The following is a 16,050-nucleotide window of genomic DNA, read 5'->3' as shown; positions in this document are numbered from 1 at the left end:
ACTTCAGCATGTTGATTAGCCACAGCACAGCATTAAATTGATGTAGCTACAGTGGTGACAAACACGCTAATAAACAAATGCACTCAAGAGAATTGTCTGGGACTGAGGCCAACTCCATGAAACAGTCTGCACCTGTACCATTAAAACCCCTTGCCTTCCAAAACATACTGGCAAGTGGTCTGCTGGGAATGGTCCCTGGGCCATGGTAACATAGTAAAACAAGTCCTTGTCCCACAGTAAAACATACCCAAGGATCATATGGGAGAGAGCTAGATGCAAACTGATGTCATCAACCATTTGAAGTATTCAACAATATGGAAAACTCTGTGCCAGTGCTCAGGGACCCCTCCACATGCTGTTTAATGCACTGGCATGGCTGTAACTGGGGTTTCTAAGCCAGGCAGCATCTCCACAAGGCAGTGTGATGTGCAGAATAACATCTCTCATGTTATTCTAACACAATATTACACCAGAATATGTCCAAGGTCTCCATTGCCAGGACTCCTTATCTGCCCCCCCAATAAAATTGTGAAAGATTTACAAGCTCTTCTGTCTGCATCCTTCATTTGCCTTGGACTGATGGAACAGCACCTGCTGGATTCACATTTCCCCTGCCTTCTCTGCCTGGGGTTGGTTCAGATTTCACTGTTTCATATTAAGAGCTTCTTTGCCTTCCCTCTCCCCATAAAGCTCTCCACAGGGCACACGGGAGGATTTTACAGCAGTTAAAGCACAATGCACGAGTCAGAAAATTTAGCTTTGTAGCTCTGCCTTTGGTTTCTTCTTACCAAATTCTTGTGGTTCATATTACAATCTGCTTCACTAATAGCAGTCCAACACAAATCTGTTACCTTCATTGTACTTCTCCTTGTGTAATCAAGATGACTGCAACAGAGTGAGTCAGAGTCACTTGTCTCAAAATGCCTTGTTTTGGATTTCTAGTAGAGTGATGAAATTAGATGATGGATTCCCATCACTCTAACTACTAGTAGCTCTAACTACTACCCTCAGAAGCTTATTACCAACAGCAGTGCTTGAGGCCCCAAATGACAGACACCATCATCATCATCATCAGTGTGTACGGAAGAGAGTTTGTTTGAATCATAGAATCACTAGGTTGGAAAAGACCCACTGGATCATCGAGTCCAACCATTCCTATCAACCACTAAACCATGTCCCTCAGCATCTCATCCACCCATCCCTTAAACACCTCCAGGGAAGGTGAATCAACCACCTCCCTGGGCAGCCTCTGCCAGTGCCCAATGACCCTTTCCATGAAAAATTTTTTCCTAATGTCCAGCCTGAACCTCCCCTGGCGGAGCTTGAGGCCATTCCCTCTTGTCCTGCCCCCTGTCACTTGGGAGAAGAGGCCAGCTCCCTCCTCTCCACAACCTCCTTTCAGGTAGTTACAGAGAGCAATGAGGTCTCCCCTCAGCCTCCTCTTCACCAGGATAAACAACCCCAGCTCTCTCAGCCGCTCCTCGTAAGACTTGTTCTCCAGCCCCTTCATCAGCTTCGTCGCTCTTCTCTGGACTCGCTCCAGAGCCTCAACATCCTTCTTGTGGTGAGGGGCCCACAACTCAACACAGGATTCGAGGTGCAGGCATTTTTCCTGTTGGAAGAACAGAAGTGATACAAGGAAGGGGCTGAGGTAGTTTCGAAAATACCGCCACCCACACGCAGTGGGCTGTCGGCAGGTGTGGATGAAGGGTATTCCCTGCGGGAAGATGATCCTTTCACAGAATCATAGAATCATATAATTGCTTGGTTGGAAAAGACCTTTGAGATCATCAACTCCAACAGTACCTGTTCACTACTAAACCACCTCCCCAAGCACACCATCCACCTTGGCCACCTGGGCACACTGCTGGCTCATGTTCAGTTGCTGTCAACCAACACCCCCAGGTCCTTCTCCTCCAGGCAGCTTTCCAGCCAGACTTCTCTGTAGTCTGTAGCTGCACAGGGTTGTTGTGCCCCATGTGAAGGACCCTGCATTTGGCCTTGTTGAACCTCATGCCATCACGAGTGTCAGCACAGACCTGGCCACCAGAATGTGATTTAAAGTCTGCGTCACCTCACTTTCAGTGCCTAGCCCCAGTGCCACATGCTAGAAGGTCTGCCTGTTCAGCAAAACAGCTCAGCTTCACTGAGTAAATCTGATTAGAAATGATGTCTCAGCCCAAATTTGCAACAAACAGGTCAACTTTACATTATTTAAATGTCAAATCAGAGAGAAGTTGTCTACATCGACACATCTGGAATGAGGGATATGAAGGAAGTGGAAGGCTCAGCAAAAAAAACCAACAAAAAACACACAACCAAGTTAAAAGAAGGTCTTAAAACAGGCTTTAGCAGCAGTGATTTATTTGTAAGCCTGAGAATTTTTCATAGATGGATAAAATATGTGCCAATAGACTAACATGTCATGTTGAAGGACTACCATACAGATAACAAAGTCGTGTTAAATCCCTTTAAGCTAGAAACATGTGACATGAAAGCAACCTCTCACCCCAATATACTATTCAACTATTCATTTGATAATTTAAGCAACCCATTCTGATAGAGGACACATATGAATTACAATATTCTTATTACTTTTACCTTTAAGTGGGGTACATCCTCCTTTTTTATAGGTTGCCTTGTTGCTTATTAACAGTTTTACTTTCTGCTTTAGTCTCACATTTTACACAACTGCAACAAATAAATGCTTTTTTTTTTTTTTAAATCTGCTCAACAGATAAGTTAATGGAGGCTCAAATAATTTATGATTTGGCCAGGATCACACATGCAGCTAGTGAAAACCACAAGGAAAACCAACAAACAAGCATAGTGCAGTCTCAAAAACTGACATAATCTCTGAAAAATTAATTTGACTAATAGAACAAGGAGAAAACAAAAAGGAGGGAACAACCCCCTTGGATAACAACTGCAAACAAACAGTAATGGATTTTGCTAAATATATGTTAAAAATAGCTGCTGCATGGTGCCATGTCCTAAGCTTCAAATATCTTTCGTTTCTGCTTTGCAACGGATTTCTCTATGTATCATTGAACCATTGCTTTGCAGTTGCCTGCTACAAAGAAACAGTATAATTTTCCCTCCTCCTAAAATTCATCAAATACTCAGCAATTAACTACTACTTAATTCCATTTGTATAATTGTTATTTATGTGTTGAACTTATTATACAACCCCCCTTCAATAGTATCTCCCCATTTTCTCTGAAAACATTAATAAATTATTTGAAATGTAAGTGGAAAAACTGTACATTCAAATAACTTAAGTTAAAAGTTACAACTTCCCAAAACTTGACATGCCTTCTAAGTGAGAAATGAGAAAACAAAGGCAAACGTTGATACTGTTAGTAAGCTAATGATTAAACTGTGAACCCTTTAGGACATGGGCTCTTATAGCTGTCTAGGAAACAAGTGAAGTTCTGATGGGAATTGTCATGTATATGGAAATCTTCATTAAAGCCTGCTATGTCACAGACCTGTTATGCTCAGCTAAGGCACAAATGCTTGATAAACAGGAGAGTGCATTCCTATAGAAGTGACCCTCCAACACAGCTCACACGACCAAATTAAAGTTTAGGTATAAAACCCATAAGATTTTAGGTCCGAGAGACAACCTGTTTTCCATATTCATGATGTGTCACTCAGGATTATCAGCCCTGAATGCAATGAATTCAGCTGATGCTTTGCTCTTGTTATCAGTGGTAGCAAGAATCTGCCTCATTGCTTCAAAATTACATGCCTAACGACTTCTAAAATTGTCTTAGTTTGTCATCTTGGGTGGTTTAGCCCCCAGACCTTTAGTCGGTTACTCAGAGTTAGGATAGTGAAATAACAGCATTTGTATGGCTTGAAAAAACAAGAAAACTTGAAAATAAAAATTCTACAACTTATTTTAAGCAACATACTATTGATTTTTCTAGTCTTTTATTTTGTGTTTTTCTTAACAATTTATCTACAGTTCTTTAAACATACACATTTCTTCTCCCTTCAATTCCTTTCTTCTGCTCTTTTTCCCTCTGCTTTCTAATTAAAGACCAAAGAAAGACGATTTTCTTCTTCCTAAAATGTCAGGTTGTATAGTACAAATCCACTACTAAAACTATAACCAGAGAAAGCTCTCTGGCTCCCATACTTCTGGGCTAAAAGATTTCAGTAGCAGATGCAAAAAGGTTTTATATAAAAAGCCCAAAAAGTACATTTCCTGAGAAGATACAATCTGTATGGGCAAAGTCTTTCATTCCAAGGATGGTGAAACTCTTTCAAATCTCATTAATAAACAGCCAATATAAACTAATTGGCTTATATGTTCTACCCTCTTTATTTAGGTACTTGACAACGGTAGCTCAATCCATTCTTATTGGATTCAGGAACTCAAAATACACTATTTTTGTTCAGCAGCCTCTTTACTACCCTATTTACCAGGCGAATGCAGTAAGAGGAACATATTTTCTAACAGATTAGGAAAATGAAGGCTTCAAACTGTAACTGATCTTGCCTGTAGCACCATTTTCCTGCTCTTGTAGCTGGAAGCTGTAGCCAAACCTTAAGGAACATATGCTTCTTAGAGTACTTGATGTATTCAATTGGTTAGCTGCTATAAGCAGCTTCAGCAGTACAAGCTCCATATAAGAGCTCACACATCATTACATATGATCATCAAGATGACAAGGGCTTGCAGGGCCTGGATTTACTACAGTCACTATCCACTATTGTTCCCTGAGTGACAGAAAGGGACCACTTGATGTAAAACTGTTACTGAATTGCTCTGACAGTTGTCTCTTCCTATATATTCAGCGGATGACAGCTGAACTTCAAAACAGTTCATTATTTTATATTTTTTTACCATTGAGTAATCAGAGAAAAAGGAAAACAGCTCAATTTAGCAATAGCTATGACGGGACTGAGACAAAGCAAAAAGCAGATCTTCTTATAAGAGGGAAAAGCAAGTGATGTGAACAGTTGGTTTGGTGAGAAAGCTGAACTATAAACATTGTGAAAGAGACATACGCAACGTGTTTATCAGACTAAAATAGCTGCTAAGGAGAACTAAAAATAACAATTGAAATGCAGAGACCCATTGCTTTTCAAAGAGAACTTAAGTGCAAAGCACTGCCGTTATTAATTTCCATACATCACTGTTCAAATTCCTCAGTCAGACTCCTCCACTAACCAACACTTTCCAGTGTCAAGCCTGGGACTGAGATGCTTCATAAAACTATCAAGTTTGTCAGTTCATCAATACTGGATGCAAACAGTTGCCATGCTGGTCACAGAGGTCTAAAGGCTTATGTTACCAGCTAAGTCAAATCCTTCCAAGTGCCCATCCTAAGGAAACCCAGGTTTTTCTGTTCCAGATAAACAGAGCAAATTCAAAATCACTTGATCCATCAATGTTTTTTGAGCTTTGAACCAGCCATGAATTCACTGTTTATTTAGTCTTCCTTTCATCCACATCCTCCAAAGATGAACTAAAACCTTGTTGTCCCAATATCTGGAAAGAAGGCCTGGATTTCTTCCTTTAAGCTCATGTCACGTAAAGCATTTTCAAACTTTCATTGTAAGGTATGCCCACAGTACAAGGTGATGGAAAAAGTCCTCAGACCAGAGAAGAGATTAAAAAATCAAATTGAATTAATAGCTGGAGGTATGACAAAGATTACCATATTCCATTTCCACCTTCACAAAAAAATTTTGTAGTATTGCTAATTCAGCTTTGGTGCTGTGCGCCTGACACCGCTTGGCGAAGATGGATTAGCTGTACAGTTTGCAACAGTCAGACTAGAGACCAAAGGAGATGCACCAGACAAGGAGCTGGGATAAAAACAATTGGGAAAGCAAGGAGGGAGGAGAATGACGAGCTAGGAAAGAACAGTGCTAACAGGAGTGGGCAATTCCCTTTTGTCCTGGAGCAGCAGAAAGAGCGAAGGCTCAGTTGTGTGCCTGACAAGATGACAGAGCGGCAGCACGTAGGACAGGCTGGAAAGCACTTCCCCTCTCCTACAGACATGGGCTGAAGGTGAGAGCTGAATGGGGGATGACTCTGGAGAAGTCATCCAACTAACAAACATAGTACACCTCTGGCAGCGGGGTCACAAAGTCTGGAAAAAAGGTCATTCTCCTTATTTGATATGACACTTACAGGTTGGACAACTACCAGCAAAGTTTACAGCACTTCACAGGTCAGTATGAGTATCGTGTCAGCAGCAACTCGATTTTACAGTGCCTATAAATCTAACCAGCTTTTGGGAGTGGCTCTGGTGGTCCTTCCAAGGAATTAGCTCTGTCTGCCTGATGCTGTCCGGGTGTCACTGCCACAAGGACAGCACAGGTAGCTGGGAATGCTTCCAGATGACCCTCAACACAAGTTATCCCGGGATACCAAGATGGTGCTGCACCAAGCCCTGATCCAGCACGCCCGCAGCCCACAACGCACAGAGCGGGGCTGCACGACGTGCTCTACAAGTTCCAACTTAAAGCCCATGGCCACAGTCTCCAAAGGTCTCTTCCACCCTGAGCACAGAAGGATAATCACGGGGAGCTTCTCCCCGCTCAGCCGAAGGTGCTTTTCTAGCTGTGCCCCACGGCAGGAGTGCTCCCCAGGGCATCGCACAGGACCCCCAGCCCCAGTGTGGGAGCTGGAAAGGTAGCATCGCGCTGCTCAGCTCACAGGAATGCTTGGCCCATAGGGATGCCCGGCCTGCAGGGATGCCCTTCTTGCAGGGATGCTCAGGTCAAAGGGATGGTCAGGTCGCAGGGGTGCCCGTCTTGCCGGGATGCTTGGGTCACAGGGATGCCCAGCTGGCAGGGATGCCTGGCTTGCTGGGATACCTGGCTTGCAGGGATGCCTGGGTTGCAGGGATGCCGTGCTCAGATGGATACCTGGGTTGCAGGGATGCCCAGCTCGGGGGGATGCCCGGCTCAGAAGGATGCCTGGCTTAAAGGGATGCCCAGCTCAGAGGGATGCCAAGATCACATGGATGCCCAGCGCAGAGGGATGCCTGGCTCACAGGGATGCCCAGCGCAGAGGGATGCCTGGCTCACAGGGATGCCCAGCGCAGAGGGATGCCCGGCTCACAGGGATGCCCAGCGCAGAGGGATGCCTGGCTCACAGGGATGCCTGGCTCAGAGGGATGCCCGGGTCGCTGGATGCCCAGCTCACAGGGATGCCCAGCTCAGAGGGATGCCAAGCTAACAGGGATGCCCAGTGCAGAGGGATGCCCGGCTCACAGGGATGCCCAGCTCTCAGGGATGCCCGGCTCACAGGGATGCCCGCGTTTCAGGGCTGCCCGGCTCGCAGGGATGCCCGTGTTTCAGGGCTGCCCGGCTCACAGGGATGCCCGTGTTTCAGGGCTGCCCGGCTCGCAGGGACGCTCGGAGCCGGGCACGAAGCACCCCCCCCCCCCCCCACCCCCCCGCGCCGCCGGCAACAAGTGCAGCCGGGATGGATCTTGCTCCGCTCCGCCGCGGCGGCCCTTCCCCGTCCACTCACCCGCCCGTCTCGGCTCCCGAATCCACGCACTCGTCCTCGGCGGCGGGCCGGCTGCCCATGGCCGCCCTGCCCCGCGGGGAGCGGCCCCGCCGCCTCCTGCCGCCGCCGCGCCGTGTGCGGCACCCGCGGCCGCGCCCCGGCCCGGCCCCCCGGCCCTCCCCCAGCCAGCCCGGAGCGTGTGCCACCTCCGTCCTCCCCACAACTAGCGAAAAGCGGCTTGTGGAGGGAGGGGTGTCCGTCTCTTCTCCCCAGCGACAGGTGATAGGACGAGAGGGAATGGCTTAGGTTGGGCATTAGGGAAAAATTCTTCACCGAAAGGGTTATGGAGCGCTGGAAGAGGCTGCCCTGGGAGGGGGTGCGGTCCCCACCCTGGAGGAGGTTAAAAGGCAGGTGGATGGTGTGCTTGGGGAGGTGGTTTAGTAGTGAACAGGTACTGTTGGAGTTGATGATCTCAAAGGTCTTTTCCAACCAAGCAATTATATGATTCTGTGATTCTGTGAAAGGATCATCTTCCCGCAGGGAATACCCTTCATCACTGCGTGTGGGTGGCGGTATTTTCGAAACTACCTCAGCCCCTTCCTTGTATCACTTCTATTCTTCCAACAGGAAAAACGCCTGCACCTCGAATCCTGTGTTGAGTTGTGGGCCCCTCACCACAAGAAGGATGTTGAGGCTCTGGAGCGAGTCCAGAGGAGAGCAAGGAAGCTGGTGAAGAGGCTGGAGAACAGGCCTATGAGGAACAGCTGAGAGAGCTGGGGTTGTTTAGCCTGGAGAAGAGGAGGCTGAGGGGAGACCTTATTGCTCTCTACAACTACCTGAAAGGAGGGAGAGGAGGGAGCTGGCCTCTTCTCCCAAGTGACAGGGGGCAGGACAAGAGGGAATGGCCTCAAGCTCCGCCAGGGGAGGTTTAGGCTGGACATTAGGAAAAAAATTTCACAGAAGGGGTCACTGGGCACTGGAACAGGCTGCCCAGGGAGGTGGTTGATTCACCTTCCCTGGAGGTATTTAAAAGAGGGGTGGATGAGGTGATCAGGGACATGGTTTAGTGGTTGATAGGAAGGGTTGGACTCAATGATCCTGTAGGTCTTTTCCAGTCTAGAGATTCTATGATTCTATGGTTCTGTGATTCTGTGTGGTGCTCCATATGCAGTGAAAGTAGGTGGTATTTCAAGCGAAACACTTTATGAAGTAAAGGGCTGTCAAATGAACAGATTATCTCTTGAAATACCATCTACTTTACAAAACAGTTTTTGTGGTCTCTTCTTTCTCACACTATTGCAAAATGTTCTTCCAGTCTGTCATTTAGTTGGCACTTGCGTTTGTCAAAGATTTCAAAATCCTGCCACATTAGCTTAAGAATTTGTTAATAATAATTAGTAGGGAAACTTGCAATACAATTACTATTTTACTTCCTGTCGCAGTGTGATGCTTTACACATTGTGTTGCTTAGTAGTTAAGACTGAAGTTTTCTTTAAGAAGAAAAAAACCCATTTCAGTGAAGTTAATAAAGAAAAAAATGTTAATTTAGAAAATGAAAAGCTGTGTTAAATGATTTTGTTATGGCAATTCCATGATTTGCTTGAGATCAACAGTTTGTTATGAATAAAACAGCTACTTAATGCCTGCGTCAGTTTAATAAGAGTGGACACATTAGAAATTAGGTACAGCTCATCAAGTTTTACTCCAAAATTTTTCTGTCAACAGAACTTGAACATTTCCCCTCCCTGGAAGTGTTCGAGGCCAGGTTGGATGGGACTCTAAGCAACCTGGTCTAGAGTGAGGTGTCCCTGCCCATGGCAGAGGGGTTGGAACTGGATGATCTTAAATGTCCCTTCTGACCCAACCCATTCTATGATTCTGTGGTTCTAGGAAAGTTAGTAGAACCTGTTGGATGCACATCCCCAGCACTCAGGTGTTTTTGGAGCATCCACTGTTGCAGCCTTTTGCTGTGCTGAGCTTTCTCCAGTCTCCTATAGTGCTGCTTGGCACTTGATCATTACATCAAATATAATAACTTTGAAATCACATGCAGGGGGGGATGGGGACGGTTTTCCAAGCCCATGAGAATTTCTGTAATATACAAAATAATAAATACTAATAATACAAATAATAAATACTAATATACGAAATAATAAATACAAAAGAATAAATATACAAAATAACAAAATACTGTGTGATGCATAAGGAGCACTTTGAATGCCGCCTGTGAAGAAATGCTGATGTAGGAAAGCCTACTGGTGGTGGGGTAGTTGTATTCAATAACATGAGAACATGAGAGCACAGTGGGTAAGTTCTTGTATTCTGTGCACGTAACACGTGCCTGTCTTTTCTGTTTTTAGAAGTGAACACCTCTCTATTTCTCCATCACTTAAATAAATATTCATCCACATAGATGTGAATCAATTACTTACTCAGGTGAAAAAAAAAAAGGTCTTTCTTTAACCTATTTGGTCATTCAGGCTGTAGCAGATGACAAGAGAAGAGCAACACTTGTGTCTTCTGGGTCAGGTTCAAGCACAGAACTGGGGGATGGTGTTCTGTGTTCCCCACAATCTAAATGTTGTGGGACAATAAAAAAAACAAAACAAAAACAACTCTCAGAACTGGGAAACTTCTTCCATTACTGTTTTGTGGAAAATATCAGGTCTGTTGAGTTCAAATTTTTTCTTAAAAATTCTCCAGTTACCAAATTACTGTCAGTTGGAGGAGGTGGCCACTCGCAGAAGGTGATCAGATATAAAATAATTATTTAAAAATAATTATTTCCTTCTACTTTTTATTATTTGTGCCTTACAAGAAAGAAGAAAAATAGTGAAAATCTTTGTATTTTAGACATAAAATGGACTGGAATGCAAAAATATTCTGCACAAGACAATCTTACATTGGCATAAGAAGTGCTAAACTGTTTTAGTTTGCCACCAGTACTTTTTAAGCTACATCTGCATTGAATGGCATTGATGTCATTCATGTCAAGATACATTCATGCTTGTCAATGGTACGTTAAGCCGTATATAGGCCTACAGTAGCACAAATTAATAGTAACATCTAACATTGTTTAACAGGCTCATGCTAGTTAGAGACAACAGGCACAACAATGCCGCTGTTGTCTCTAACAGTGTGTGACCCTGATTCTCTAAAATAATCTGGATGTGGGTGAGACACTTGTAAAATCGAAAGAAGAGCAGCTTGGGAAGAACTGTCAAAGTGTTGTTCGCGTATTGAAGTAATGACAAGTGGGCACCAACCCCAGAAATGCTTATTATGGAAGTGCTGAATTTCCACTGCTCTGTTGTGGAGAGATTCTGGACTTGTGTGCAGTCCTGTGGCCTCTCAGCATCATAGGAGGTCAGTCAATCTGTCTCTCCAGTGATCTCTAGAAAAAACTTTCAGCCTCTGCTATTGGTCAGGAATTAGGAAAAAAAAAAGATTGTATTGGAAAATTGGTATTTAATCTGTCTTGAATATCTGGCTAGGTTTGCATACATGTCATTTTGAAGGCAGTATAAATGATTTTTCAGTTTATGTGGAGGATTTCACATAAACATTACCATAAATATAAGACTTTAGGCATAGAATAAGCCCCTGTAATTACAATCCCTCTTCCGTCTTTCCCCTAGCAAGTTGCTAAAAGCTAGTTTGGACAAAAAGCTATAAAAAGTGCTTGTACAGAACAGTCCTGTTTAAACACCTTTGTACTAGTTCAAAATATACAGAAACAAACTCTTCCATACTTTGTGACTGGTAAACTGCCATCTAAACCAATTTATTCACAAAATTAAATGCATAGGCTTTATTTTAGGACAGGGACCAAAAAAGTTGTGCCTGGCCATGAAAGTAACCCTGGCATGAGCTGGTTCTCAGTTTGCTTATATTTAAATTATTATATTCAGGTAAAAGGCATCAACATGTTTTCAGACATAATGTGATGTGAAGGGGTTCGTCCAAGGCCAGAGAAAGCAAAACTGAGACATCAGTTCAGTGTATCTTGATTCCCAGCTTGGGCCTGTGTTTTGGGAACACGGGAATATTTATTCTCCATCAGCTGCAATGACAGCAGAGGACCCTGAGCCCCACAGAGGAGATACCGGTGGTCAGTGTTACCAGAACTCAGAAGAACTTGCTGTCTCTCGGATTCATAGTCTACACAGATACATTTATTTAGTTAGTGCAACTGTACTTAGAAGCAGGTAACTTCCATTTGCTCTTAAGTGTGGTTTTAAAAAGTAATAAATTGACTCTAGCCACTGTTGAACTGATTTAAGATGTAATCAAACCTCCTTAAATATTTAGAAAGAAGTTCAGTTAAACTTATGCATTTCTGTATGTAAAATTTTAAGTAGTCAGCTAACAGATCTTTTCCATCTCTGACTTTTATTATTCCAGTTAGTTATGTTTAAGCACTGGCATATGAGAGGATCTGGAATAGATTTTATGCCGCATTTAAGATTAATTTATTCCATCTGTCCCAGGGAGGGAAAAAAGAAACATTTGAAGGAAATATATAATTAACATAGTAAGTAAAGCTACCACAAACTCTAGGTTCTTTTATTTATATATTTGCCTCATTTAACTCTGTTTTATTCTGGTCTTTCACATAATTATGGTGAAAAGGAGACTTTTCTACATTAAATTCCAAGCATTTCAGGGATTTTAATGAATGAAGTGCTAGGTCCTCTCCTTTACTTGTTTTTCTCTCTGTTACCTGTGCTTCTGAAAGCAAATTTCTGAAAGCTTCTGAAAGGAGGTTGTAGCGAGGTGAGTGTTGGTCTCTTCTCCCAAGTAACATGTGATAGGACGAGAGGAAATGGCCTCAAGTTGGGCCAAGGGACATTTAGACTGGATATTAGGAAAAATTTCTTTACTATAGGAGTGGTGAAGCATTATTGGGCACTTGAACAGGCTGCCCAGGGAAGTGGTAGAGTCACCATCCCTGAAGCTATTTAAAAGATGGGTAGACGAGATACTCAGGGATCTGGTTTAGTAGTGGACAGGTACATTGGGACTCAATTATCTCAAAGGTCTCCTCCAGCTAAACGATTCTATGAATCTATGATCTTCAAAGATGCCCAAAAAGTAAACCACTCTGTTGTCAAAACCAAACTAACACTGAGGACATGAAATTAATGCTAGTTCTGCAAAAAAGTTCTTTGCTTTTAGTTCCGTAGGGCCTGGTATAAAATAGACCTTTAAGTACTTGAAAGAAGATGTAAAGTGATTTTTTTTTATGGCTATGTTTAAATCTGTTAGCCTGATACATCCTATACAATGGCTAAACAGGAGGTGTCTTCCTTCCAAAGGAAACTTTAAATTTGCCTGGTTTTGTCAAGATTGTACAAGGTTAAAAGTCTTAGGTCATATCAGTAAGGTTAAGCACCACTTAACTGCATCCTCCAGCTGCTGTAGCCTCTTTCCTCGCAGAAGGAAATGCAGACAGCAGAACCTCCTCCTCATCCCTCACATAATGGTCTTAGTAACCGAGGACACGGTAAAGGAGAGTGATTGCAGCAGCCTTGAGCTGAAGAAAGGCACAGTGGAAAGCTGAAAGCTGAACCGCATCATATCATGTGTGTGTTAAAACAGAAGAGAAAGTGAAAGCATCCATTTCCCTGACGAATCCACACCTGGGTTCAAATTTCAATTTCTTCTCTGCTCAGTGAGTTCTGCATGCTGGACTATCATCTTTCCTGCACCAGCTGTGAGGACGGGGTATAAGCAGACTAAGACTGTGTGCCTGCATCTCCAGCCCAAAGAGTAGCAAGTGAAAAGAAGTGGCTGTTTTGATCATTGCCCCATGTGAATGTCTTGCCGATTCTGGTATTGCTTCTGGGATATTTCTAGCTTCTCTCATATTTTTCCTTCTATCCAGAGCTTCACTGCATGGTAGGGAGAGAAGAGGAAAATGTATGCCTTTTCATGTAACTGAAATTCTGGTGGTAAGGTTGTGCTGCTGGGAAAAAAAGTACTCAGTTCAGTTCTTTTCATGCAGCATTTAGGATTTGTCCCTTTTCTGGTGCAATTCTAAAAGGAAAGGGGACCGATGCCACTGAAGTTTCTTCTGGCATTATACTATAAATTAAAGACTTCTTCTAGATTTTGAGAGACAGAACATAGACCTAGCTTAGCAGAGGATTCAGGACTGCAGATGAAGAAAAGGCAAAGATGCTAAAGGATGGGATTTTTCATTCCCAACTACAGTTTTCCAAAGTTAACTATAGTTACACTATCTCCATCCTCTGCCAGCTGACTCTGGAGGCAGAATCTCACCCCTAGCAACGGGTTCTGGATTCCATTCCTGACACATTCCACCCCACTCTAAGTGTTACAGTGATGAAGTTCTCCATTTACAGAACCTGGTGTTTATATAAAAGGTTTTCTCCTTTAGCAGACCTGGAGGAAATTAGCACTCTACAGGTCAAGGCTATTTTAACATTCACTACTGGACTTAAGACACTGGGTTGTGGATTGAAAAAAATAGAGACAACTGCAGTTTTGGAAGGAGTAAGGGAGTTACGGCTTGGCTTGTGATTCAGTCTTCATGCTAGGTCAGCCCCAAAAGGCTGACTTTCAGACTAGTAAATGTTGCCAAAATATTTGTGGCAGTTTCTCACATAGACTGTTGTGTTGCTGGGATTTTTTAAGGGTTATGATGAGGTCAGTTTCATTTGTGGTAGGTCTCAAGCCAGACACCCAATCTCCTAAAATTCTGCAGTTTTGAGGTAAAATACAGCTATGCAATAAAAGCTGTTTCTTCAAAGCATTGAGGCGAAGCTTTTCAGTGGGGTTTTGGGCAGTTTGATTCCCAGGTCCCACTCTTTTAAGTTTCATTTGAAAACCCTATCATGCACACTTGTACCAAAGTTCATGGTACAGTGCAGCAAATGTGCATTTTATAAGGAAATTGCTCATTTTTACTTGAATTCTAGTATATTAATTTTTTTATTGAAAATTTCTAGCACTCAGTAACAACTGCTATAAAAACTTGAGTATTTGGAGTCCCTTTCTGTATCATCGTGAAGCCCAGAACTCAATGGGAGTACAAGGGGGAGCAGAGCTGCACCCCATCTCTGTGCAACCATCAAGCTGGAAGCTTGACTAAGCTGAGCAATGGAAAGCCCTGTTCAGGGGACATAAAGTGAAGGTGGCTCTGTATCATGGACTTGAAGGAATTCCTGTTGCCTTCACATTACAAATGATCTCACCCAGCCAAATCTTTTCAGTGGATGTAATCAGTGGGTGTGCTGCATGTAGGTGCCAGGCTTGGACTTTCTGTGCCAAGCAATAGCAAATCAGTCACCAGGCTCTGGAAGCAGATTGTTTGGTACTTGCATCCCTGATAAAGTATAAGAGGTGAGCATTTGCTTCAAATCTTGACCCAGCCCTCACTGCTGCAAGGGAACTTAGAAGAGCTCAGCACCAGTTTGGACAGCTTTGAATGTGGAAAGCCTGGTGTACAAGGGCTGCGTGCCAGAGTTACGTGAAGAAATGTGAAGGTCATAAAGGTGGATTCCTATTTGTTGATCATCAGCTGCTGGTGTTACACTGCACCACTCCTTTGATGCCCTGTGAGGGAATTGCACCAGGACAATCTAAACAAGGTCATCTGGGATGCCACTGGGACTGGAGAGGTGCTTTCAAGATCTCAGTGGCTGGATATAGACCTATAAATTTGCATGTATTTCCAGGTCCTCTTAGCCCAGTTGGCTGGAGACTATGCTTATCTGTGATGGCTGATGGGTGGCGAATGTAGTTGTGTTGTCTGGACTTGTTGATCTGTGAAACCAACACTTGAGCCAGAGTGGGTGTTAGGTGATGCTCAAGTGTTTGCTTTGTTTCTCCCATGATGGAAGTGTTAAGAGTGTATTGGCACACACTCATTAAAGAACAGTCAAAAAGTTTCAGAGTGCTAGCAAGTGTCATGCAGTGCCACATGTATGGAAAGTTTACCAGGTAAGCAGACAACAGACTTGGTGTCACTTTTATGAGGTCACTGAGACAGTTCTGACTTTTGCTGAGCATCCTGAGCCCTTCATAGATACCCAGTGAATGATCATCATATTCACAAAAGCACTCCTATGATGGTAACCATAGCAACTCCGGCAAAATGAAGTTTTTCATGAAATAGTGTGCTTTACAAGGCAGAGGAAACATTCATTTTCAAGGACCAATCCTGTGTGCACTGGTATTCAAAGAGGAAGGATTAAACCCCTATAACAGCAGCAGTAAACATAGCAACTTTTACATGTAGACTTTTCAGAAGGGGAAAATGGTTTTCAGTTCTTTTCCCTTTGCGGCTGGTTGTGACAATAAAACATTTTACACTGGAAAGCAGCTACATTTAAAAAACGCTGTTGGATCTCCAAGGGAGGTTATATTTCTTAATTGTTCTACCACATTTTTTTAAAATCCAGCTTTGTATTACCTGTGATATAAGTTTTTAATCATAAAACTGACAATCATATGGTCCTTTTCAGTTTAGATGTTTTTACTAGAACAGCAGGAATTGCCTGTTTAATGCATAATCTGAGCCATGGTAAACATAGTGAAGT

The 16,050-nt window shown here is 43.3% G+C and overlaps 1 protein-coding gene across 3 annotated transcripts in view; it reads right to left on the bottom strand.

Annotated features, from left to right (window-relative positions):
• FAM124A (family with sequence similarity 124 member A) overlaps nt 1-16,050 on the bottom strand; it is a 55,745-nt gene that overhangs the window by 36,735 nt on the left and 2,960 nt on the right. The window contains exon 1 of one of the 3 annotated variants that reach the window (XM_069881717.1): nt 7,505-7,584. The exons of 1 other annotated variant lie outside the window; for it this stretch is intronic. In XM_069881717.1, coding sequence (XP_069737818.1) covers nt 7,505-7,563 — 59 coding nt within the window. In that variant the 5' untranslated portion in view covers nt 7,564-7,584. Of the gene's footprint in view, nt 1-788; nt 827-7,504; nt 7,585-16,050 lie in introns of those variants that run through there. One more of the 3 variants, XM_069881727.1, reaches the window with a different exon arrangement.

This window comes from Phaenicophaeus curvirostris, chromosome 1 (genome assembly GCF_032191515.1).
Source record: "Phaenicophaeus curvirostris isolate KB17595 chromosome 1, BPBGC_Pcur_1.0, whole genome shotgun sequence".
NCBI lineage: Eukaryota > Metazoa > Chordata > Aves > Cuculiformes > Cuculidae > Phaenicophaeus > Phaenicophaeus curvirostris.
Note: the sequence above shows the minus strand (reverse complement) of the source record. Positions and strands in the feature narration are given on the sequence as shown.